At 33.7% G+C, this 26,048-nt stretch overlaps 1 protein-coding gene across 1 annotated transcript in view; it reads left to right on the top strand.

Annotated features, from left to right (window-relative positions):
• The first annotated feature begins 218 nt into the window (after positions 1 to 218).
• Positions 219 to 26,048, top strand: part of LOC126978291 (uncharacterized) — a 38,614-nt gene continuing 12,784 nt past the window's right edge. Inside the window, exon 1 of the mRNA XM_050827041.1 lies at positions 219 to 460. Within this exon, the coding sequence (XP_050682998.1) occupies positions 263 to 460 (198 nt within the window). The 5' untranslated portion in view covers positions 219 to 262. The remainder of the gene's footprint in view (positions 461 to 26,048) is intronic.

Genomic DNA, 26,048 nt, shown 5'->3' with positions numbered 1-26,048 from the left:
AATGAATAAACAATACTAAATGAAAATAATAAACTAATTTATTCGTAGGTAATTGTTTTCCATTAAACGCCATTGTATTTTGGGTAAAGTATAGTAATTATCATATTTTTAGGGAAAATTTGTAAGTAGTCTGGGGTAATGGCACGTACATACTAGACGCCCTGATCTTACTTGACAGTTGACATTTGAATTTTTAGTGACAGTTCGTTCATAACATCGAAGCGTATCGGACTTCTTACGTTGGCGCGCGCGCTTTATTGAAATGCTCGCACAAAGTCGTAATACAGTATTCGAAGATGATTTTAATAAACCCGTTGAATCTATAATGCGTTGCGAAGATTTCAAAAGTAATTTCGCAAGGAAACTATCAAATAGATTTATTTCTCGATTACCGGCTTTAAATTCAAAATCGAATTGTGCTCTAAAATTGTGCCCATCGGAAAATCAAGTTGTTGAAAATGTAAGTATTCTGATTTGTTTAAATAGTTAAGTTTGCAGTGCGATTTCTGTGTCTAATTGATAACAATACTTTAAACCGACACCAAATTGTCATTAATTAAAATACTTTAAGTACTTAATTATATTTAGTGACACAGGTTGTGGTAGCAATTAGTCCTAGATAATACGTTAAATTCTATTTTAATTTTGCATGCAGTCCATAGATTATTTACGAATTTTGATATGATATAAATGTAAAGGTTTTGCATTATTTAGTTTAAAATAAAATATAACGAAGTCACGATCAAAAGAAAGTAGTATTTTTTGTGCTCGTAATAATACAGAACAGACTAGTTTTTTCTGTTCCGTGTAATAAAATTTAAACATAATAGAACTTCAATGATACATTAATACCTCGAGAAAAGTTGGTGATGATAGTAGTGACCTATTCAATTGCCAAATAAATACCTAGCCCTAGCTATCTTATCTAGCCAATTCAATACTAAATATTGATTCGTTTTAGCTTTCGTATCCTGTGGAGTAAAAAGGCTTATATATATATATGAATAATGTATAAAAACAAACCTTTTTTTATATGCTAATAACGATCATTTTTAAATCCTTTTGAAAATATTTTATTTTATAAATATAGGAATGGTATTTTTAAGAACGAGTTGAACAAAATGTTCACCTAATGGTAGGTGATACGTGAAAATATCCTAAATTCAGAGCGGCACTTCCAGCCCATCGTGCGATGTAAGATGTAGTCTTCATCATTGACCCTGTTGCACAAAAGCCTCCCCCTAAACCTCCACGCTGATCAGTCCTGCGCAGTCCTCATCCAACCTTGCAACCGGCGATCTTGACCAGATCATCGAGATCAATCTTGTGTGCCTACTAACACTGCGTCTTCCGCTACGCTAAATCTCCACTGCCCTCTGAGCGATGCCAGCATCACTGGCTGGTTAAAACTGGTTAAAAACGTTCGTCTTCAAACACTGTGGTATTTGGGACGAGAAGTTTTTAAGGAGTCACCCGAACGCTCGGGAACTAAGATAAATACACTAATTATTTTATAGTCATTTGACAGCTGAAAGATAACACAGACCAATCCAAGAGTTAAGTTCGCGTTTTATCACTTTCAGCAAAGTTTAACGTAGGTAAGTAAAAAAGTCTACTACTGGTACGCTCTAAAGATCTCAAGCACAAGCCTAGTAGCCCTGTAATCTCACAAATTCAAAGCGAAACACGAGTAGGTAGTGTACTGGTGGCACAAATAGCCGCCGTTGTGGTACCTAAAATGTAATATCGACAACAATAAATCGTGACCCACCTTAATGTCATTTTCCTGCTGTCAATATGAACAAGTAGGTCGAAATTCGCTTGAACATACATTTTTTTAAGTAACTGTTATGATTTTATTAGACACTGGAACTCCACCAATGTTTTTATGAGTTTTAAAAGAATTATCAGCAAAGTGGGTCTTGAATCAGTTTTATTGATGCCACGACCTACCTACCTTCTTAGTGTCGTATTATTTATGTATTAAGAAGCAAGATAGAAAATATTTGATACTTTTACACATCAAAATTTTACATACCTACTCCAAAGTTGTATTAAATTCATCATTATCATCATCATCAGCCGGAAGACGTCCACTGCTGGACAAAGGCATCCCCAAAGATCTCCATGACAATCAGTCCTGCGCTGCCCTCATCCAATATACTCCGGCGATCCTAACCAGACCGTCTGTCCATCTTGTCTAACCTACCAATACGTATTATTTTACTAGCTGTGAATAATATCACAACTTACTTCACAATTTTTTCATATACAAAATTTCTAGATCATTCAAAAATTGTCAAAACATTTTCATTTGATTAGAATAAAGGCTTACATTTGAAAACTTTCCGAATAATTCTAGAAGTCTCGAGATCATTTTAGAATTTTCTAGTACAATCCAAATCATTTTAGATTAATGTTAATCAAACATTTTTAGAAATCACATGTTTACACCCCGTATCTTCTACCCCTTTATAGAAACCAACTTGCAACCGCCATATTAAAATGTTTACAATATCGTTGACAACACTGTTAATGCAATGATAATTCTGAATTTTTCCGAATGTCAAGCAGCCTTGCGCGCGGGAAACGTTATACGTCCGAATAAACCAAATTTATCCAAAATGTCTATTTGTAAACATTTTGCATATTCTTGGGATATTCACAGGTATATATTTATACCTTGTTTATTTGTATACACTATATTGTTGCAGTTGTAGTTTTTCATTTAATTAAAATGTCATTAGTGAAATTGTAATATCGTGGTGATCGTGGCGTTGTCAATATACCTGCGATACCGTATCTATTGCAGTAATATTGACATTAATTTATTATAATACTCTATAAACATTTCGTCTGTCTAACGGTTTATGGGGGAATGTTGTACGGAGGAAAAGACGAACGGACAGTAGAGTCTTAATCATCCGCGTTCTTTACCCTTCGGGAAAAGCACCTTAACAACCACATCTACAGTGTTACAATGCCACAAAGAGAGATGCAAACGTAGAACATAGCATTTTAAGGGGTCTGTAGAAAAATGGCAAAAATACGGAACCCTTATGGATTCGTCATGTGTCTGTCTGTCTGTCTGTCCGTATGTCACAGCAACTTTTTCCGAAACTATATGAACTATACTGTTGAAACTTGGTAAGTAGATGTAATGTAATAAGCGCATTAATATTTTCACCCAAAAATATGAAAAAAACATAAATTTTGGGGGTTCCCCATACTTAGAACTGAAACTCAAAAATTTTTTTTTCATCAAACCTATACGTGTGGTTAGAACTATGGATAGGTCTCCAAAAATGATATTGAGGTTTCTAATATAATTTTTTTCTAAACTGAATTTTGCGTGAGACACCCTTCCAAAGTCGTAAATTGTGTCCCCCCCGTAACTTCTAAAATAAGAGAATGATAAAAATAAAACAAATAAATGATATACATTACCATGCAAAAATCCACCGAAAATTGGTTTGAACGAGATCTAGTAAGTTGTTTTTTTTTATACGACATAAATCTTAAACCGTAATTTACCTTACATTCAGTCACTACTTTGTGTTCCCTCCCCTAGCCTTAATAACTGCTCGAAGACGATTCTTCATAGACCTGATAAGCTTCTGAATTGATTCTTGTGGGATACCTTCCCACTCCTCAAACAACGCCGATTTCATCTCATTCAGACATGAAGGTGTAGGAGTTCTGGAACGAACCTTCCTCTTCAGTTCATCCAACACGACTTGTTAGAGGTATTCAGTTGTTACGCGACTGTATATTCATTGACACATAATAATAATAATATTGACACACTTTTTACACAAATTATCTTGCCCCAAGTTAAGCATACATAGCCTGTGTTATGGGTTACAAGACAATGATATTATATATTATATATATATATATATATATATATATATATATAAATGAATAGCTGTTCGTTAGTCTCGCTAAAACTCGAGAACGGCTGGACCGATTTGGCAAATTTAGGTCTTGAATTATTTGTGGAAGTCCAGAGAAGGTTTAAAAGGTGAATAAATAGGAAAATGCTGCTAAATTAAATAAAAACAACAAATTTGTTTTTCCTTTGATGTGTCCATATATAATTTATATGAGAGAATTTATTGACGCACGGTTTGACAGTTCTGCTGTGAAACAATTTCATTACGACAGCAGGGTGCATATTTTACGAAGTAATTTTTGATGTTAGGATATATTATTGACAAATTCATATAAAAACATTATTTTATTTATTATATACAGAACAACGTATGTAGTTACAAACCTATCTTGATGACACGGACTTAAAAAAAGAATTATATAAATCGGTTCACCCAGTCGAAAGTTTTGAGGTAAACACATATAAAAAAAATATACCGACGTATTGAGAACCTCCTCCGTTTTTGAAGTCGGTTAAAATACTTAATAAAGTTTTGTGCAAATGAGTAAAACGCAGCTTTTTACATCCTTTGCGGATTCTGTCATAATTGTTCAGAAACAGTTTCTTAATAATTCTTATGAATAAAAGAAAAACAATTTTTAACTGAAAAATTCATTAGGTGCACTGGGCCCTTTTGTGTGGGTAGTGAATGAGACTGAGTGATCACGCTCGGGTTCTTAACGCTGATTCGGAAAATGTCGGATCCAGTCTTCTAGTACGGGATCGTGATCAGTCAGTTCAAAATTTACGTGTACCTATTCTTGGCATAATTACAGAAAAAAATACATAAAAAGCTTTTTCGAAGTAGTCTCCATTGGCTGCAATACAGTCCATTAAACGTTTAGGCCAGTTTTAAATAGAAACTCGCACTTTTTCCATGGGAAAATTCTTCACAACTAATCGTACGGAATGTTTTAGGAACTCCAAATTATCACGACGTTCAGAGCAAGCCGTACTCTCTACAACTGATCTAATAAATCATAATCCCGTGGATTAAGATCGGGGCTAGACGACGGCCAGTCTTCAGCACTGATGAATTCCTAAACCAAGTTTCCAATCAAGACTGCGTAGACCGAGCTTTATAACCCGGCGCCGCGCGTCATGTTGGAAGGACCATTCTTGGTTATTGAACATGGTGTTGTTAAAGGAATAGCTTCACAAGAATGGTGATCTTGATACACTTGTACTGATGTTTTGATACCTTTTTCACAGAATATGGCTGAAACCATTATATTAGACTCAATATGTGAAGTAATAAAGGATGTGTGATGTGAAGTAATGTGAAGGAGTAAGCATATATTTTCACTAGCTACGTCGCTGTTCAAACCGAACCATATTCATGCTTGCATATTACTTGACGCCAGAAAATGCTGGCGTATCTTTATATATATATACAAGAGACTAGCTGACCCGACAGACGTTGTTCTGTATATAATAAATAAAATAATGTTTTTATACGAATTTGTCAATAATATATCATAACATCAAAAATTACTTCGTAAAATATTCACCCTGCTGTCGTAATGAAATTATTGTTTCACAGCAGAACTGTCAAACCGTGCGTCAATAAATTCTCTCATAGAAATTATGTATGGACACATCAAAGGAAAAACAAATTTGTTGTTTTTATTTAATTTAGCAGCATTTTCCTATTTATTCACCTTTTAAACCTTTTCTGGATTTCCACAAATAATTCAAGACCAAAATTAGCCTAATCGGTCCAGCGATTCTCGAGTTTTAGCGAGACTAACGAACAGCAATTCATTTTTATATATATATAAGATATTTCTACGTATATAGTCACTCATCACGATATCTCTGGAACCCTTAGAGCTAAAGACTTGAAATTTGGTAGGAATATTCTTTTCACCGAGTAGATGTAGTAGTATCAGCTCGATCCATTTGACCGCGTGCAACGCAATTCAACGCTGTTCAACCTGATTCCTGCCGCCGAATTTCACCTTCGCACGACACGCCACAAGTTACGATATCATCCCCACCATCTGGATGTGTGGCGGTCCTCCACAGTGCGGTTTTCAAGGAGCTTTCTTCCTCGTACCACGAAGCTGTGGAATGAGCTTCCTTGTGCGGTGTTTCCGGGACGATACGACATGGGTACCTTCAAGAAAAGCGCGTACACCTTCCTTAAAGGCCGGCAACGCTCTTGTGATTCCTCTGGTGTTCAGGAGAGTGTGGGCGGCGGTGATCACTTAACACCAGGTGACCCGTACGCTCGTTTGTCCTCCTATTCCATAAAAAAAAAAAGATGTCAGCTAAGAACGGATTTTCCAAAATTCCATCCGCAAGAGTTTTTTTTTATTATGAACAGATCAACGTCTGTCGGGTCAGCTAGTATTAAAATTAATGTAAACAAAGCGAAGGTACCGCGTGTATTCACTGTTATTCACTGTGTACCAAGTTGTACGGTATGAGTTCAAAATGATGGCGGATGCGAAGCCATACATTGTCTTGGAAATGTATGAGATATGAAAGGCAGATAATAATGAAGCATTGTATAAAGCTCCTTATCTTTACAAATCAAATCGAAATAAAAAACCAGTCAAGTGTGAGTGGAAATGGCGCTCGAAGGTTTTTTTTTCTGAATACAGATCTAGAATATTTTTGCCCCTTACTCTGTTAATGTTGTCTTGGATTAAGGATGTGTCTCCGCTGTGCTCCAACTAGATACCGCACTACCTACGAACAATAGCTTTTTGACACATCTTGACACTCAATGGCATCTTTAAAATTTTGTAGCATACGCTTCGTAGTATTTTACATTGAGATTAATTAAATACAAAATATTTACTGATGATATGTGATCCCAGTGTCTTTCTTATTTCTTGTAGTATTATTTTAACAAAGTTTTACTACGCAACTGGGCATTTTAGTTTCAATTATTAGCAAAGTTTAACAGAACATGTGGCACGTCAACGTTACACATTGTTCGAGACTGGCTCGAGCTGGCACTTGGACGTACATGCAGCACTTTGCGACTACGCCTGCGGTATCTTGTTGGAGCGTAGCGGAGACCAATCCTTAATCTATGATTGCTTACTATAGAATTTAAAGTGCGATTAATTTACGTAAGAAAGCCAATTTATTATAAAATTATTCCGTAAGAAACATTTCATTCCAAAACAAACAGTACAGCATACAAATGGTCAGTTCATTATCGTTGTTATTGTTTTTTATTTATTTTTTGTCTGAGTTTGTTTTTTATTTTTATTTTAAAATATAACTACTAACATTATTCGAGAATGTTATAAATGATGATGTAATCAAATTATTAAAATCTTGTATTAAATATAGAATTCTCATGTCATAGTGTTAGTCACAAAACTACTCCGAAACGGCTTAACCGATTGTATAAATTTTTTTGTGTATATTCGGTATATATACTCCTTCCTTAAAGGCCGGCAACGCTCCTGTGATTCCTCTGGTGTTGCAAGAGAATGTGGGCGGCGGTGATCACTTAACACCAGGTGACCCGTACGCTCGTTTGTCCCTCCTATTCCATAAAAAAAATATTCGGTAGGTCCGAGAATAGGTCGTTTACTATTATTGTTTATACTCTAAAATATTCAATAAACTCGAGAACGGCTGGACCGATTTGGCTAATTTTGGTCTTGAATTATTTGTGGAAGTCCATTCTCTGGACTCTGGTTTAAAAGGTTTGAATAAACATGAAAATTCTCGGATTTAACTAAAAACAACAATTTTGATTTTCCTCGGAAGTCTCTCCTGTCGTTTAGAATTCAAATAAAAATAATAGTTTAAAATTAACTAATTAGAATTTTTATATCTTTCTATGTTTCTAAGGAGGTTATTAAATAAACTTCCTTAAAACATATAAAAAAATAACACTTAAAAAAGGATTCATTTTATTTGTTTTAAGTTTATTTTATACAAAGGTTTAGGTCTTTTATTTATCGATTGAGGCAGTACGGAGTCTGCCGGGTCAGCTAGTCTAATATATAAAATTCTCGTGTCGCGGTGTTTGTAGTTAAACTCCTTCGAAACGGCTTGACCGATTCTCATGAAATTCTGAGTGCATATTGGGTAGGTCTGAGAATCGGACAACATATATTTTTCATCCCCCTAAATGTTAAGGGTAGTCCTTTAATTTTTTTTTTTTAATTTGTTTGTTTATTAAAAAATACATACAACTTCAAATTTTTCACCCATCTACGATAAACAGTTACTTTTGTATCGCGATGTTAATATCGGCAATACAACGTTTGCTGGGTTAGCTAGTCATCTATAAGACCTAGATAGGAGTGAATGAAGGATAATAATAATAATAATAAAACCTAATTATTACCAATCTACTATTAAATTAATTTCTTACAGTTATATTACAGTTTTACCTATGATTGCACCCATTATAATAAATATTACTTATTGTTACAATTGTTTACATTCATAAGAAAATTTCTTGAGTATAGGCCTCCTCCAGCTTGTTCCATGCCTCTCTGTCCATTGCTATATTTTTCCATAAGTATCCTGCTGTAATGTCTTCTCTCCACCTTCTCCTAGGACGTCCTATTCTCCTTTTTCCTATTGGTCCTTCCCACATAGCTGCCTCTGATATCCACCTATTGTCTCTACATCTTGATATATCTCCAGCATAATGTAGGATACTGAAAAGGAAGCAAAAACAAATAGAAAACCGTTATAAATTTTACGCAAAAGACTAAGCATAGGCTAAATTACTAAAAGATATCAGTGCCCACTATTTATGATAATCGTAAGAAATAAATTTCAACATCAAAATATAACTATTCTATATATATATACGGGTAGCACCCGTCTATTTTTATCAATATCGGTCAAACTACGGTTGAATTAGATAAAATTATATTAATAATTCGTAGAATAGGTGTCAGTGAGTCGTAAAACAATAAAAAAGCATAATAGTTTAAAAAACTAAAAATCACGCTAAAAAGAAAATAATTTGGTATTCGAAAATCGGTTAAAGATGGTTGAAACTTAAAATTAACATCAATTCCCGCCTTATCGACGATAGATGAAAATTATATACCTTTATAAAAATCTTATATTGTTTTTTTTTTTATAAATTGAAAAATGGAATAGTTTTATCAAATAAATGTATTGTCGTCGGTCCTCGATAAATCTACGAAGTGTGATCCGTTCACACTTCGGACCGTTTAAAGTGGGTCAAAATCGTTCCAAAATGAGTCGTTTACAAACAAAGAGCATGTAAAATGGTATCTTTTATCACAAAATTTGACAAATTGTATGTAAATTTTACATTTTTATATACTTGTATTATAGATACATATGTATAATATACTAGCTGACCCGACAGGCGTTGTTCTGTAGATAATAAAAAAAATCTGTTTTATAGGAATTTGCCAATAATATTTCAAAACTTCAAGAATTACTTAAAAAATGCTCCCTGTTGTTATAATGAAATTATTTCACAGCGGATCTGTCAAACCGTGCGTCACTAAATTCTCTCACAGAGAATATGTCCGTACAAAACAAATATTGAAAATAAAAATAATTATGGGTCCCAAATCGAAATAAAAACTATCCTATCTCTCAAGTTGGACCAAACAGCACTCCATGAAGTAATCCCCATTGAAATCCGTTCATTATTTTAGGAGTCCATCGCGGACAAACAACGTATCAGGTAATTTATATATTATATTACTAGCTGCTCCAGCAAACGTTGTATTGCCGATATTAAAATCGCGATACAAAAGTAACTGTTGATCGTCGATGGGTGAAAATTTGAAATTGTATGTATTTTATAATGCTGACTCATAATTAAAAAAATTTAAAAAAAAATGTAAAAAAAAAATTGGCGTGGTTTTGATGTTGTCCGATTCTCAGACCTACCCAATATGCACTCAAAATTTCATGAGAATCGGTCAAGCCGTTTCGAAGGAATTTAACAACAAATACCGCGACATGAGAATTTTATATATTAGATAAAGATATTAGAGGACGTAAACTACTTAGGAAATAATATGTAAGTGATTGTGTAACTTTGAAAAGCTTACATCGCAGAATGAAAGGTAGATCTAAGAAAATCTTGGTGGGAATGTAGACGAAGCTTTTGAGGTTAGCTCGAGCTCTTTGTACAATTAGAGAGTTTAATGTGGGAAGTATACAATATAATTATAACCTTTTACTAACGATTCAAATGAAAGATGGCGGGAAATAGATAAGAGAATGCAGCTATGCACATACTATTGTTTGTTTGTTTGTTTTTAAGTAAAAATTAGATTTTTTTTAATGAAAGAGCGAAATGAGTACATTTCCCACTTGGTGTACGTGTTCTTCTGAAGATATCCTTGTCGTATTGACCTGGAAACACCGCATTTATCACGGGGAGTGTTTCGAAGAGCTATTTCACCTGATTCCTGCCGCCGAATTCCATGTTCGAACGAGGATTAGGTGTTTCCGGGATGATACTACAAGGGTACCTTCAAAAAAAGCGCGTACACTTTCCTTAAAGGCCGGCAACGCTCCTGTGATTCCTCTGGTGTTAAAAGAGATTGTGAGTGGCGGTGATCAGTTAACACCACCCTTCTGTTCATCCTCGTTCGTCCTCCTTTCCATAAAAAAAAAACAGGTAGTCATTTGACAGTGTTTTTATGGAAGAAATTAAAAGACCGCTATGTTCAAACGCCACACGTCTAGTTGGTGAGAATGATAGCCAAATTTGTGGCGTGTCATACGAAGGTGGAATTTGTCGGCAGGAATCTGGTAAAACAGGTCTTCGGTGATGCAGTCGGTAGGAGACACAAATAGGCGACGTCTCTACGCAACGCCTGCTGTTTTAAATGCAGGCCCAGCTATGGTTATGTGAGATTTTCTAGCTTTAGGTCACATATTTTAAATAACATCTGATGGTAAAAATAAACATATTTCTGCATATATATAGTATGTCTAGTATCTGTAGTATATATACAGAGCTCGCGGTAGTTGTAGTGAAGGTGATACAGGTGCGGGGTTCACAGCTAGGGTCAGGTCCCCACGTTTGATCGAATGCAGTCATCCGTTGCCTAACTTCCGGGATTTAAATGTTAAGTGCAAAGGGGAGACCTACCGAGCGAGACCGCTTAACAAACAAGTCATTACCTACTTGTCTAGTTTTATATACATACAACTGAAATTCATATAATATCAGTTTTTTTATGGAAGAGGAGAACTAACGAGCATACCTGTCACCTGGTAAGTGATTACCTCAGCCCATACTCTTTTGTTCTTCCAGAGGAATTGAATTACAAGAGCATTGCCGATTTTCGTCGATCGTAAACACATTGGTCAAAAAAAAAAAATCAAATTCAAAATTTCTATATTTGGTATTAAAATATATATACAAAATTACTTAAATCTAGTTATTAAAGCAATTTACAATTAAGCCTTATATATATGTAGGTATCAGAAAACTTATTTCTACAACTCTTTTACGTATTGAGGGATAAAACTTTATTATGCTTAAAAACTAATACATGAGGTTTGTTGGGGAATCCAGGAAACTGGGAAAACCGCTTAACAAACAAGTCATTACCTACTTGTCTAGTTTTATATACATACAACTGAAATTCATATAATATCAGTTTTTTTATGGAAGAGGAGAACTAACGAGCATACCTGTCACCTGGTAAGTGATTACCTCAGCCCATACTCTTTTGTTCTTCCAGAGGAATTGAATTACAAGAGCATTGCCGATTTTCGTCGATCGTAAACACATTGGTCAAAAAAAAAAAATCAAATTCAAAATTTCTATATTTGGTATTAAAATATATATACAAAATTACTTAAATCTAGTTATTAAAGCAATTTACAATTAAGCCTTATATATATGTAGGTATCAGAAAACTTATTTCTACAACTCTTTTACGTATTGAGGGATAAAACTTTATTATGCTTAAAAACTAATACATGAGGTTTGTTGGGGAATCCAGGAAACTGGGAAAACCTGGCTATTTGCTATTGAAAACACATTGGTACGTGGCGGACGAGGATCGAACCGGGGGCTCCTTGGTGAGAGTCAACGGTTCAACCTATTACGCCACTGACCCTAATAGATCTTATATTAAAATAACAACTTGTTATTAGTAAAAAAATTTATCGATACGTATAGATTTTTTTAGTAGTTTTGTTATTTCTTCTGTCTCATTTTCCGAAACGGATGTACCGATTTTCACGGGAATTTTAGCGCCTAGTTATGTAATGGACATAACATTTGAGATTACATTTTAGAAAACGCATTAGCAGAGTCAAATGGGTTGATGCTATATTACATCTATATAATGTATAACTGGAATAGTATTACTATTATTTTCACTCACATCAAGATTTCCTGTTTATTTGTAAATATTCAAATGTATCAAGGACCGATGACAATACAATTTTCAATTTATTATTATTCTTGCAAGACATGACATTAGAGTACTTTTTTGCATCGGATCATATAGATCGTAATAAATATAATTATTGGAATGATCAATTTGTAAATATTGTGTTGAAGCAGTGGCAATCCACTTATTAAAGCCCTTTCCGATGAGGTGATAAAAGAAAAACGTTTATCTATTGAGTACTAGTAGAACTAGTAGTAAATACATTTGTAATCTTTTTTTCGCCCGTTTTCACCCAATGCCACACTTATTGGACCCCCTCTCTTCCCCTTTAACATGTAACATAATTTATGAATGGCCACTAAGTGATCACCAGGATAGTGAAATGTATAGAATGAAATCATTAAACGTAAGTTTGACTCAATTAAAAACGTCTGATTTACATAAGAAATTGCACCCGTATGTTGAACCGATGACAAAATATTATTATAATTTCTTTGGCCTTGTATGTAACCAAGATTACCAGGATATTTAATATATATCGAGACTTATACTTTTAATGGTAGAGTTTCTACAATAATTTTTCGATTTTTTATTATATGTTAATTATATATACATATATATTGATTCTTAAAAAGTTATTGATGTCATTTTACTGATTTTGAAGTATGTTATATATATATAAATACTAGCTGACCCGGCAAACGTTGTTTTGCCATATAAAGTATAATTCACGCGATAGTTTCATAAAAAATAAATAGCCTATGTGTTATTCTGGTGTGTAAGCTATATTATTGTAGAGTTTCATCAAAATCCAATCAGTAGTTTTTGCGTTAAAGAAGTTCAAACATACATCCAGACATACAAACTTTCACATTTATAATATTATTAGGATTCGCCTGGCCACACACACTTAACCATCAGTAGGTACTGTTGTTGTTGTTTTAAATAAAATAATAAAATGTCTCTTCAGTTTTATAATATACTTATATATATATATATATTAAATTACAAGTATATATATTAACGGTTACAAAAGTAGAAAATGATATATTTTAAATTTAACATGTAACACCGTTTTATTGGATTGTCTTGTTTCTAACTATGTACTCGTATATAACGGAATCTTTCACCGTTATTTTTACAAACTTCAAGACGATCGCGTCCGATTGAAAGTTTGCATTCGTGTTGATGACCCATGACATGCAGTTTGGCCACATGAGTAAATTTTTAATGAAAGGTTATCATCAATATAATATGGTTCTTATTTCTTACTAGCTGACTCGGCAAACGTTGCTTCCCGTTTCTTGGACACTGCAACATTACTTTATTTTTCTAAAATAAAAGAATTTTATAACATAAATGTAGCCTAAGTTACCCTTATTACATCAGCTACTTGCAAATAAAGTCAGTCCCGACAACATCGGCCCAGACATTTCAGAGATTAGCCGGAATACACAGACAAATATAAAAAATGTTATTTTCGTGTATATATTAATATACATGTAGTAAAAAACGGTTATTTGTTTAGATAATATGAAATCTAATTATAAGATTCTCGTGTCATGGTGTTAAACATTGAACTCCTCCGAAACGGCTTGACCGATTCTCATGAAATTTTGAGTGCATATTGGGTAGGTCTGAGAATCGGACAACATCTATTTTTCATCCCCCTAAATGTTAAGGGTGGTCCACACGAATTTTTTTTTAATTTTTTTGACACATTTTTTTTAATTTGTTTGATTATGAGTCAGCATTAAAAATACATATAACTTCAACTTTTCACCCATCTACGATCAACAGTTAATTTTGTATCGCGATTTTAATATCGGCAATACAACGTTTGCTGGGTCAGCTAGTAAATATATAATATAAGTCTATCAAATACCTAAACTTGACAGTGAGATATAATTTATATTAAATAAATGAATTCCCCACTTTTAAGTAGCTTATTCTCTGTACCCATTAGTTACTCATGTGGTTTGGCATTTATGATTTTTTTTTAAATTATAACTCTTTTTAGATGTTAAAATGTGTTGATTGTAGAATCTTTTGATATTACAAATATATAATAATAATAACTATTATAAATAGTAATAAATAAATTATTAAAATTAAAACTTCTATTAAGACTGTCATAAATGTATGTTTATAGGTACTCACTAGTGCAAATACTTTCTCGTTAGTTAAGAATAACTTACAGTTATAAGTAACTAAGTAATCGTTAAATTTTTTGCACGTATATTAATAACTACTAATATGATTCGCGTGTTTGTTTTATATCATAATATAAGACACTTATTGTGAATTAACTGAACGATTATTGCCTTACTAATAATTACATATGGCGTGCATCTACGCATCACCAAACATTAATGGATATGAGACCGGGATGTTTTACCACAGTGTTTTACCAAAGCCTTTTACATCCTAGTTTATACGCAAGTACTTACCCCCTACTGCTTTATACTTCAAAGCACTACAAAACTAATACACATTCGAAACTTATTTCTTTTGCCTTTCTGATATTTTCGCAGGCAGGCAGTATGATATTAGAGGACGGCCTGCGATTTCGCTCACGTTTCAAATGTTTACCCAGAAATTGGACAGTTCAAGTGCTCACAGTTTAACGACCTATTAATTTGTGTATTTAACTTCATTATGGAAAATAAAGTTTTCAGTGAAAAATCCCATCAAAATCGGTCCAGCCCTTTTTAAATTTACACAAAGTCAGACAGAAGTCAATATTAATATTATACATCATCGATTTTTTTTTAAGACAATAAGTGACGAGACGAGCAGGACGTTCAGCTGATGGTAATTGATATGCCCTGTCCATTACAATGCAGTGCCGCTCAGGACTCTTGAAAAACCCATAAATTCTGATCGGCACCACAATTGCGCTCGTCACCTTGAGACAGAATGATGTTAAGTCTCATTTGCCCAGCAATTTCACTAGTTACGGCGCCCTTCAGACCAAAACACAGTAATGCTTATATATTACTGCTTCACGGGAGAAATAGGCGCCGTTGTGGTACCCATAATCTATCCGGCATCCTGTGCAAAGGAGCCTCCTATTGGTATATCGTTTTTAAAACTACCATGGAAATTTTTAAAATTAATTCAATCGAAGCTCGTTGGGATTCGTGATTGAGATACTTCCCGTTTGTGTGCCATAGCCTTGGATGGCGATACAACCTTTAGAACGTATTATTTGAATTAACTGGTAGGAATTAAGCAAACACTACATTTAATTACGGGCACCTTGCAGTATACATCAGTGAAAATCACATACGAATCGTGTAAGCCGTTTCTGAGATAGCGTGTCCAAGAACACAGATAAACAGATTAATTGGTTTAAAAATTTAAGCACAGACAAGGCACATTTAATACATAATTATAAATAAGGGTCTATAGTTACTTATATATTATGTTTACATACCTATACAAAGTACTTAAGTATCACTTATAGTACTGTTCAAGCGAACTGAGGTCATTTGAGCAAGCGTTGGTATGGATTTATGCTTATCATAAGAAACAAAAAAAATATACTATAATAATAACTAGCTGACCCAGCAAACGTTGCATTGCCATAAAAATGTAATAAAAATAATGAATATGAAAATTTTTTGGGGCATACAAATAGATGACGACTGATTCTCAGACCTACCGAATATATTGTACATAAAATTTATCTTACACCAATAATTATTATAATCGATTGTCATCTTGCAACCCTATTGCGGGTCTAATGACACATATATTAAAGACTAGCTGTTACCCGCGACTTCGTTCGCTTAAACACATGACTAAGCGCGTAGAACTTTATATCTTAAAACTTTATTAACTTTATTTTAAATGAAGATATCGCCATATTTTATCAATTTATATAAAAATAATCTGATAGATAGTTAACAACTGTAAGTAATGTACCAACTATAATAAGCTAAAATTAAGTTTCTTTTTTACCTCCTGAGAGAAGGAAAGATATAAAAATTCTAATTAGTTATTCATTTTAAACTATTCTTTCAATTTGATTTCTGAACGACGGGGGTACATCAAAGGAATAATAAAATTTTTGTTTTTATTTAATTCCGAGCATTTTCATATTTATTCACCTTTTAAACCTTCTCTGTACTTCCACAATTAATTTAAGACCAAAATTAGCCAAATCGGTCCAGCCGTTCTCGAGTTTTAGCGAGACTATCGAACAGCAATTCGATTTATATATATTATATATATATAGATATTAAAATCCGGAAGATAACTATTGCAAACGCAAATATTACACTTTGAAAAATATTAAATGTTAAAGTGTTAAGTATACGTATAATTAAATTATTTTTATATACAATTAGAGAGAATATTTTTTTATTTTAACACTTGTATATACATTGAAATTTTTAATTCTCATCCATTGCTGGTGGTTCAGTAAATATGTCGGTTACAAGAGGCTTGGTAGCTGAAGTATGATACAAATGGTTGACGAGTTGACCGGCTAACGTCAGGGTGTTGAATTTGCGTGACGGTGTGCGCGCGCATCGATAAATTTCAGTCTGATAAGTTCCTAACGCGCCAAAACAGGTATTACTTAAAAAATTGAGAAAGTAAATTGAAATAATGTAAAAATAAGTAAAAATCACAGCCAATGTAGATTTGTAACAATTTGCTGTTCAGGATTCTTGAAAAACCCAAAAATGACCCTGAGCGGCACTACAATTACGCTTGTCATCGTCAGACGTAAGATGTTAAGTCTCATTTGCCCAGTAATTTCACTAGCTACGGGGCCCTTCAGACCGAAACACAACAATATCTACACATTACTGCTTCACGGCAGGAATAAGCGCCCTTGTTGTACCTATAATCTAGCCGGCATCCTGTGCAAATGAACCTCACACTGGCTTAATAATATCAAATTCAGTTAGGACGTAGTAGTCAGTAATAGAGCATATCAACTACATACACATGTAGAACGACTAGTATGCGCAAACATCATAATATAATTTATACTTTAATGAAATTGCAATAAAAACTCCACAATATAACTCAGCTTAAATCATCATTTATTAAACGCATGGCCTCGTGTATGATCGTGACATACATAGCAAAGTGCTATATCATATTTGGTAACATGTTCATAAGTACTATGTATTAAAATCCAAAAAAATTGATTGATATCTCAATAATGTTGAAGATTGGATGATTATACTTTTAGATCTTTTTCCTATTCACGTCATTCATTTATTCATTCGAAAATGGTTAAGATATTGTCACCAAATTAATTTAAAATATAAGGTATATATTTGTATGGAGATATGTGTCCAAAGGTAAATAATACGACAGTATATCTATACACATACTAAAGTCGGAACAGAGTTAAAAGAGTTAGTTTAATATTGTTCTAATAATAAAAGTATTTTACTGATTTTTTATCTGTTGGTCTGTATGAATGTCCTGTCGGATTTCTGCAGAATAAATCTTATACAAGTTTTGCAAGAACATCAACAAGAGTTTGAGACTACATATAGATCATACGTAAATATACTACAAATTATCACTCTAGATGCAGATATAGTGTTTTTGTGTTTATACCATCCCGTGGCTGAAGTTCGGGATTGCTTGAGGTTACTAGCAACCTCATAAAATTAGAAGAAAAATATATACCGTTAAGTGAGATATTTTATTCTTCAATAAAACTAAGATTTTTTATTCTTGCTTTTCGCGCACTCTCATTGTCTGAATTGTCATATGTAATGAAATGTCATTTACTGAATAATTTGTATTGCGAATATATAGGGATTTGTATGCCAATGAACTATAGGTTGTGGATAGGTAATCATCAACGTATTTTGTACTAAATCCTTCTCCAAAACACATGCATCTTATGGTATAAATGTTAATCAAACATAACATAGTATCAATCAGGCTCTCCGTTTATTAGTACTAAGTTTATGCATTTGTCTGATATTGCGACTCTTGTTTTATAGCAACGTAAGCAGTGATTAAGTATATTATATATATTTTACGTACCGGAAGACGCAGTGTTGGTAGGCCCCAATATGGACCGACAATCTGGTCAAGAAGAGGGCAGCGCAGGACCGATCGTCGTGGAAATCTTTGGGGGAGGCCTTTGTCCAGAGGTGGACGTCTTCCGGCTGTTGATGATGATGGAGTTTTTGTTTTGAAGTGATTGAGTTTTATAATTTTATTTATTAATTTGCAATACGTAATTATTCTTATTCGTTTTAGCTTCCTAAAAAGTGATCCAAAGATTTCACATCACGTATAAATCTTAATATATATAAATTACGTGACACGTTGTTTGTCCGTGATAGACTCTTAAGCTAATGAACGGATTTTAATGGGGATTACTTCATGGAGTGCAGTTTGGTCCAACTTGAGAGATTGGATAGTTTTTATTTCGATTTGGGACCTATAATTATTTTATTTTCTATATTTGTTTTGTATGTACATTCTTTCTATGAGAAAATTTATTGGTGCACGGTTTGATGGTTCTGCCGTAAAACAATTTCATTATAACAACAGGGAGTATGTTTTATAAAATAATTCTTGATGTTATGAAATATTATTGACATATTCATAAAAAAAAAACAGTATTGTTTATCATCAACAGAACAACGCCTGTCGAGTCAGCTAGTATATTATAAAGTACTTGTTGATCCGACAGACGTTGTTCTGTATAAAATAATGTTTTTATATGTATTTATCAATAATATTTCATAACATCAAAAATTACTTAGTAAAATATGCACCATGCTGTCGTAATGAAATTGTTTCACAGCAGAACTGTCAAACCGTGCGTCAATAAATTCTCTCATAGAAATTATGTATGGACACATCAAAGGAAAAACAAATTTGTTGTTTTTATTTAATTTAGCAGCATTTTCCTATTTATTCACCTTTTAAACCTTCTCTGGACTTCCACAAATAATTCAAGACCTAAATTTTCCAAATCGGTCCAACCGGTCTCGAGTTTTCGATACTAACGAACAGCAATTCATTTTTATAAATATAGATGTTTAAATTACAACTTCTATGCGATTACTTGTTCATATAAAGTAGCTTTCCAGTGTGAAGCAAAAAAGTATCCATTTTTATCTTCGGATTGTTTGATCAAGGTCACCTAGTTGAAACTGGTCCCTGACATCAGATAAAATTCACATTATAATTGATCTTCTCTTCGAAAAAACCGGCTAGTTTGCTGCAATAAAAAGTTGCGGATCAATACAGTTTAGTTTGAAAGGATGTTTCACTGTCTAGAACCGGTCGTTTGCACCAGAAAATATCTTAAGACATCTTTAGACTTTTGTCTTTAACTCTTATAAATTGACGACCGCGGATACATTTTTACCAGTGGGACGCTCCTTTGCCCAGGATGCCGACTAGATTATAGGTACAACAACATGGCCTATTTCTGCCGTGAAGCAGTAATGTGTAAGCATTATTATGTTTAAGTCTGAAGGGCGCCGTAGCTAGTGAAATTACTGGGCAAATGAGACTTATGAGTCTCGAGGTGACGTGCGCTATTGTATTGCCGCTCAAAATTTTTGTGTTTTTCAAGCATGCTGCATTGTAATGGGCAGGGCGTATCAATACCATCAACTTAACGTCCTGCTTAATGTAGTGTTGGTAGGCCCCCACAAGATGGACCGACGATCTGGTCAAAATCGCCGGAATACGTTGGATGAAGTCTGTCAGGAACGACCGTCGTGGAAATCTTTGGGAGAGGCCTTTGTCCAGCAGTGGACGTCTTCCGGCTGATGATGATGAATGTCCTGCTCGTCCTGTCTCTTAATTTCATAAAAAAATACAGTTCTATTCCTTTAACACCAACATATTAAGTACATGTTTTGTAGAAAGGACTCTAAAACATTCACTAATAATGTTAGTAGTTACAAACATAATATTATTACTATAAGAATACGAATTATTACTATAATATTACAGCTTTAATCTATATCCTTTTATACTTATAAATGGAGACCCGGATCTTTCCTTCGGTTATACTGTGAAAACTATTGAACCGATCGGAATAATATTTATACCATTCGATGAAGCGTGTGTCAGAGAAGGTTTTGGTACAAAGTTTGTCGGTTCCGCACTTGTATGTAATATAAAAGCTATGAAAAGCTGAGATAGTGCGAAAACGCTATTTAAAAATGGTTCTGCGAATATGTTCACGAATTTTTTTTTGAACTGTATAAAAGCTGACGTAGTGTGCCGCCATCTGGGGCAAAGGATATGATGTATAGTTTAGGAACCGTCTCCACGAAAATACTTGTTTCTTTCGTGCAACTGCAAGCAATTAGCTTGGAAAAGTTTACAGTTGGATGAAACAAAACAACAGAGTGACATTAGCTCTATAAGTATATTTATAAGATACTAGCTGACTCGACAGACGTTGTTCTGTAGATAAATTGTTTCACATCGGAACTGTCAAACCGTGCGTCACTAAATTCTCTCATAGAAAAAAAATCCATGCAGAACAAATATTGAAAATAAAAATAAATTATGGGCCTCAGATCGAAATAAAAACTATCCTGTCTCTCAAGTTGGACCAAACTGCACTCCATGAAGTAATCCCCATTAAAATCCGTTCATTAGTTTAGGAGTCCATCGCGGACAAACAACGTGTCACGTAATTTATATATATTAAGATATTGTTAGTCTATAGTCTCTTGCTATATCAATAACAATGACGTTCTTTACATATAGACAATTCACGTCTGATAAAAACCAAGTCGAAATATGGAACATGCCACAAATTACACCATAATAAGGTTCGACTGCTATATTTATACATTGCCGCATTTACTCCAGTTGCTTAGAATATTCTTGGTCAATAAGTAGCAATGTAAATCATTATTTTATTCAGTTCAGATTTGATTCGGACAGTGACACTTGACGTACGACTAAGGAGAAAAATGCGCTTACACTGTCTTTAAGTACAGTTGCTGTTCCGATATCAGACTGCGAATGATATATCCTTATATCTGTACGTTATTGATCCATAAAGTAAGGATTAGTACGCCTAAAGAAGTTATCATTTCAAAAACGTATCTGTTGTATAAGTCTGGTTTTTAAATATTCGTCGGATTGTCTGACGCAATATGCGAAGAGGAATTAAATAATAATAAATCTCGTGTATTATAATACTAATTGTTGTTCTATAAATTAATGACTAACAATATAAGAAAATTCTCTCCGAAAGGTTGGGCCTGATATTTTTTTTTATTTTATGAAAATAAGGAACGAGACGAACAGGACTTTGAGTTGATGGTAATTTGTACGTCCTGCCCATTACAATGCAGAACCGCTCAGCATTTTTGAAATACCCAAAAATTCTGAGCGGCACTACAATTGCGCTCGTCACCTTGAGACATAAGATGTTAAGCCTCATTTGCCCGCTAATTTCACTAGGACGGTCGGCGCCCTTCAGACCGAAACACAATAATTTTAAAACACATTACTGCTTCACGGCAAAAATAGGCGCTACAGTATAAGTTATAGGATGGGTTACACATAATTACGAATCTACAATTGTGACTTTACGTACTCGAATAGCCCAAGTTCCTTATTTTGAATACGCGGACGTCGTAGAACAAGTATTCATATAATGTCCCCAACACCGACTTTGGTCCTAAATAGGGGTGCATGAATTCATTAGGTAATACCTACAATATGAAACCGTGAGAGTAACCTTCTCTAATTGAATAGTCTAGGATTCTCTCACATACACATAAACTCTATCATAATAAATGTGAAAGTGGGTTGTAAACCGTAGCTTCACTGACCGGATTAAAACATTTCTTATTCGAAATTATTTAGAAACTATTTCACGTGGTGGCTTATACTGTTTTTTTAATAGCCACAACTATTAAAACAATTTTTAAATAATATTTATTTATGATGTTGAATCTACGGCTATAACAGATATAAAGAACAATAATTTACAGTTTTGTACAACGTCAATATTTTTCCTATAGTTTTCGACTATCTAAAGCTTTTAATTATCTTAATCAGAACTTTAATGCCCGTGTTCCAGGAAGCATAGTGTGATCATATTGTGTATTGTGTAGCTGTCTTTTATATATATACTAGCTGACCCGACAGACGTTGTTCTGTAGATAATAATAAAAAATACTGTTTTATAGGAATTTGCCAATAATATTTCAAAACATCAAGAATTATTTTGTAAATAATGCAGCCTGTTATTATAATGAAACTGTTTCACAGCGGAACTGTCAAACCGTGCGTCACTGAATTCTCTCATAGAAAATATGTAAAAGAAATATTGAATATAAAAATAATTATGGGTCCCAAATCGAAATAAAAACTATCCTATCTCTCAAGTTGGACTAAACTGCACTCCATGGAGTAATCCCCTTTAAAATCCGTTCATTAGTTTAGTCCATCCCGGCCAAACAACGTACTTTATATATATATATATACTAGCTGCCCCGACAGACGTTGTTCTGTAGATAGTAAAAAAACAACTGTTTTATATTTCAAAACTTCAAAAATTATTTCGTAAATATGCTCCCTGTTGTTAGAATGAAATTGTTTCACAGCGGAACTGTCAAACCGTGCATCACTAAATTCTCTCATAGAAAATATGTCCATACAAAACAAATATTGAAAATAAAAATTATTATGAGTCCCAAATCGAAATAAAAACTACCCTATCTCTCAAGTTGGACTAAACTGCACTCCATGAAGTAATCCCCATTAAAATCCGTTCATTAGTTTAGGAGTCAATCGCGGACAAACAACGTGTCACGTAATTTATATATATTAAGTTATATATATATATATATATATATAGACGTCTTCTGGACATACGAAAATAAAAAATCGAAGATCCACAAATTTTATTTTGATTCAAAAGGTTCCTGCTAGCGTCTGTATTGCTAATTACGTAACAGTCTTTATGGTTATAAAAATGTTCGTCACGTGTGATGTTCGTGTCGGTGTTGCTTTATTTACATCGGATCCGGTACTTGTAATGCGTAACTGGACGTCACCAACGCGTCGTCGTCAGCGTTCACGTGACGTGTCATTTGCATTGTTCTAATGGCTCGAATAGACAGACGAATTGTACGACAGCTTTTTGAGGCGCGGGAGTTTGAACTGTCGATACAAAGCTGCAATTAACTCGAAAATATTATTGAAACAGACAGGATAATTGGCCACGAGTGAGTATGCCTCGTGGTGATCGAATTGAACAAACTATAACTGTATGAAACAAGTGAGGCCAAGAGATCGGTAATGGAACTATGTGGCGGTAGCAACGTAATCTATACTATCGACACTATTAACACTATTGAGAGACGGACTATACTATACAGGAACTCGTTATAATAATAACAACTTTCTTTCTTCCTGTCTCGTGAAGGAATTTGCTCTTAAACGGATGGTAGAAGCTTGTTTCACAATCGTATGTCTATGAAGTTTTCTATAAACTGTGCCTCTATGAAGCTGTGTCTGAAGTGTGTTCGTGCTCACAATATATACTCATTTCTATCCCTGCCACCGCTCACCGTTCCCCAACCGTTTCCCACGCCTCAAACACTTGTGCAATTTATCAATCTAAGAACACAATTTTACAAAACACCTTTAAGAGAAATTTTAGAATAACAGATGCTTAAGCAATAACTATGGGATCTTCACACCCTGCTACGAGTACGTAGTAAACTCTTTCCTTTATTATCCTCTCCAAACCAATTCTTTGTAAAGGGAGCTATATATTACTTAAACTGCTAAAATGTCCATACTTTGGACACGTCGCAAAAAATAAGTAACTGACCGCATCTGCACATCTTTTACATGCTTTCTAAATTACATTTAGCGGAGTGTAAACTATGACACAAACAATTGATGTTAAGACGGCTAATATTCTTACTTTCTACTAACTAATATTAAAATTATACTATTGAAATCAGTGTTATTTTAACCACACATTGGTTTCTCTTTACTGCTGACTGTGAGAACTTCTATCTTGTCAAATTTCATACATTTTCAAATTTGATAACCTGCGGTGGAAATTGCCTTAAATGGACGAATCTTTAGATTGGGCTAATTTTAGAAATGGGATGTGAGGATTCGATATTAATTTCAATTTGATATACATCCACGCGTTCTTGAGAAGAAGTTTTTACAATTGGAAAAATACTAAATTAAACCATTCCATTAGTTTTTTTTGAGCCATGATAGTCTAAATATGATATGGTTGACAAACTCACACTAAACGTATTAAAAGCAAGCAATTCTTGAATACCAATCACAATTTGAAATATAAATTACTCGCTTTATGAAAAACGCGCGTCCTATTAACCGCTGCTTGTGCAGCCCATTTGGTAGGACCTTTATGTCTATCATATCGTGATTCGTGTGCACGAGGTTGTAATTGAAGTTCACGCACAAACCAAATTTGAAACTATTTATATATTGGAGCTTAGAGATACAGCTACCGCTAATAGAAAAAATTTCTTCAAAATGTAAATCTATATTTATATAAAAATGAATTGCTGTTCGTTAGTCTCGCTAAAACTCGGGAACGGCTGGACCGATTTGGCTAATTTTGGTCTTGAATTATTTGTGGAAGTCCAGAGAAGGTTTAAAAGGTGTAAAAATTATGAAAATGTTTGGAATTAAATAAAAACAACAATTTTGTATTTCCTTTGATGTGTCGTTCAGAAATGAAATTGAAAGAATAGTTTAAAATTAATAACTAACTAGCTGACCCGGCAAACGTTGTTTTGCCATATAAAGTATAATTCACGCGATAGTTTTATAAGTAATAAAATATTGCCTATATATATATTGTACATCATTTTGTTCTATTGTCAATAGTTTTTGCAGCGCACGCAATAATAGGTTTTCGATTTTACACCTTGTGTTACAAAATAGCAATTTTATTACGGATCCCTAATTTTGAAAAAAAAAAACATAGCCTATAGCCTTCCTCGATAAATGGACTACCCAACACTGAAAGAATCATTCAAATCGGACCAGTAGTACCAGAGATTAGCGCGTTCAAACAAACAAACAAACAAACACTGCAGCTTTTAATATTAGTATAGATTAGAATCTTTGTATTTTTCTAACTTTCTCAGGAGGTAAAAAAAACTTAATTTTAGCTACCTATAGTTGGTAGATTAACTACAGTTGTTAACTGTGATGGCAATACAAAGTTTGCTGGGTCATCTAGTCTAATATATAAAATTCTCGTGTCATGGTGTTAAACTTTGAACTCCTCCGAAACGGCTTGACCGATTCTCATGAAATTTTGAGTGCATATTTTGTAGGTCTGAGAATCGGACAACATCTATTTTTCATCCCCCTAAATGTTTAAGGGTTGTCCACACCAATTTTTTTTTTTAATTTTTTTGACATTTTTTTTTAAATTTGTTTGATTGTGAGTCAGCATTAAAAAATACACACAACTTCAAATTTTCATCCACCTACGATCAACAGTTACTTTTGTATCGCGATTTTAATATCAGCCATACAACGTGTGCTGGGTCAGCTAGTAAGTATTATAGATTTCTTATAATAAATATGCTAGTTATGTATGGTTAAAAATAACGAATAAATACATATTTACATAATACACAATATTAATATAAAAAATTAATGATACCACTGATTGAGTTAGAGCGACCACCCACACACAGGTTATTAAATAATACATTTTATTGTACGATTTTACATTGTACCATATTTAAAAAAAGAAATGCGATTCGCGATTTGAA

This window comes from Leptidea sinapis, chromosome Z, assembly GCF_905404315.1.
Source record: "Leptidea sinapis chromosome Z, ilLepSina1.1, whole genome shotgun sequence".
NCBI classification, from domain to species: domain Eukaryota; kingdom Metazoa; phylum Arthropoda; class Insecta; order Lepidoptera; family Pieridae; genus Leptidea; species Leptidea sinapis.
The sequence above is the reverse complement of the archived record's forward strand: the minus strand, read 5'-3'. Positions and strand labels throughout refer to the sequence as shown.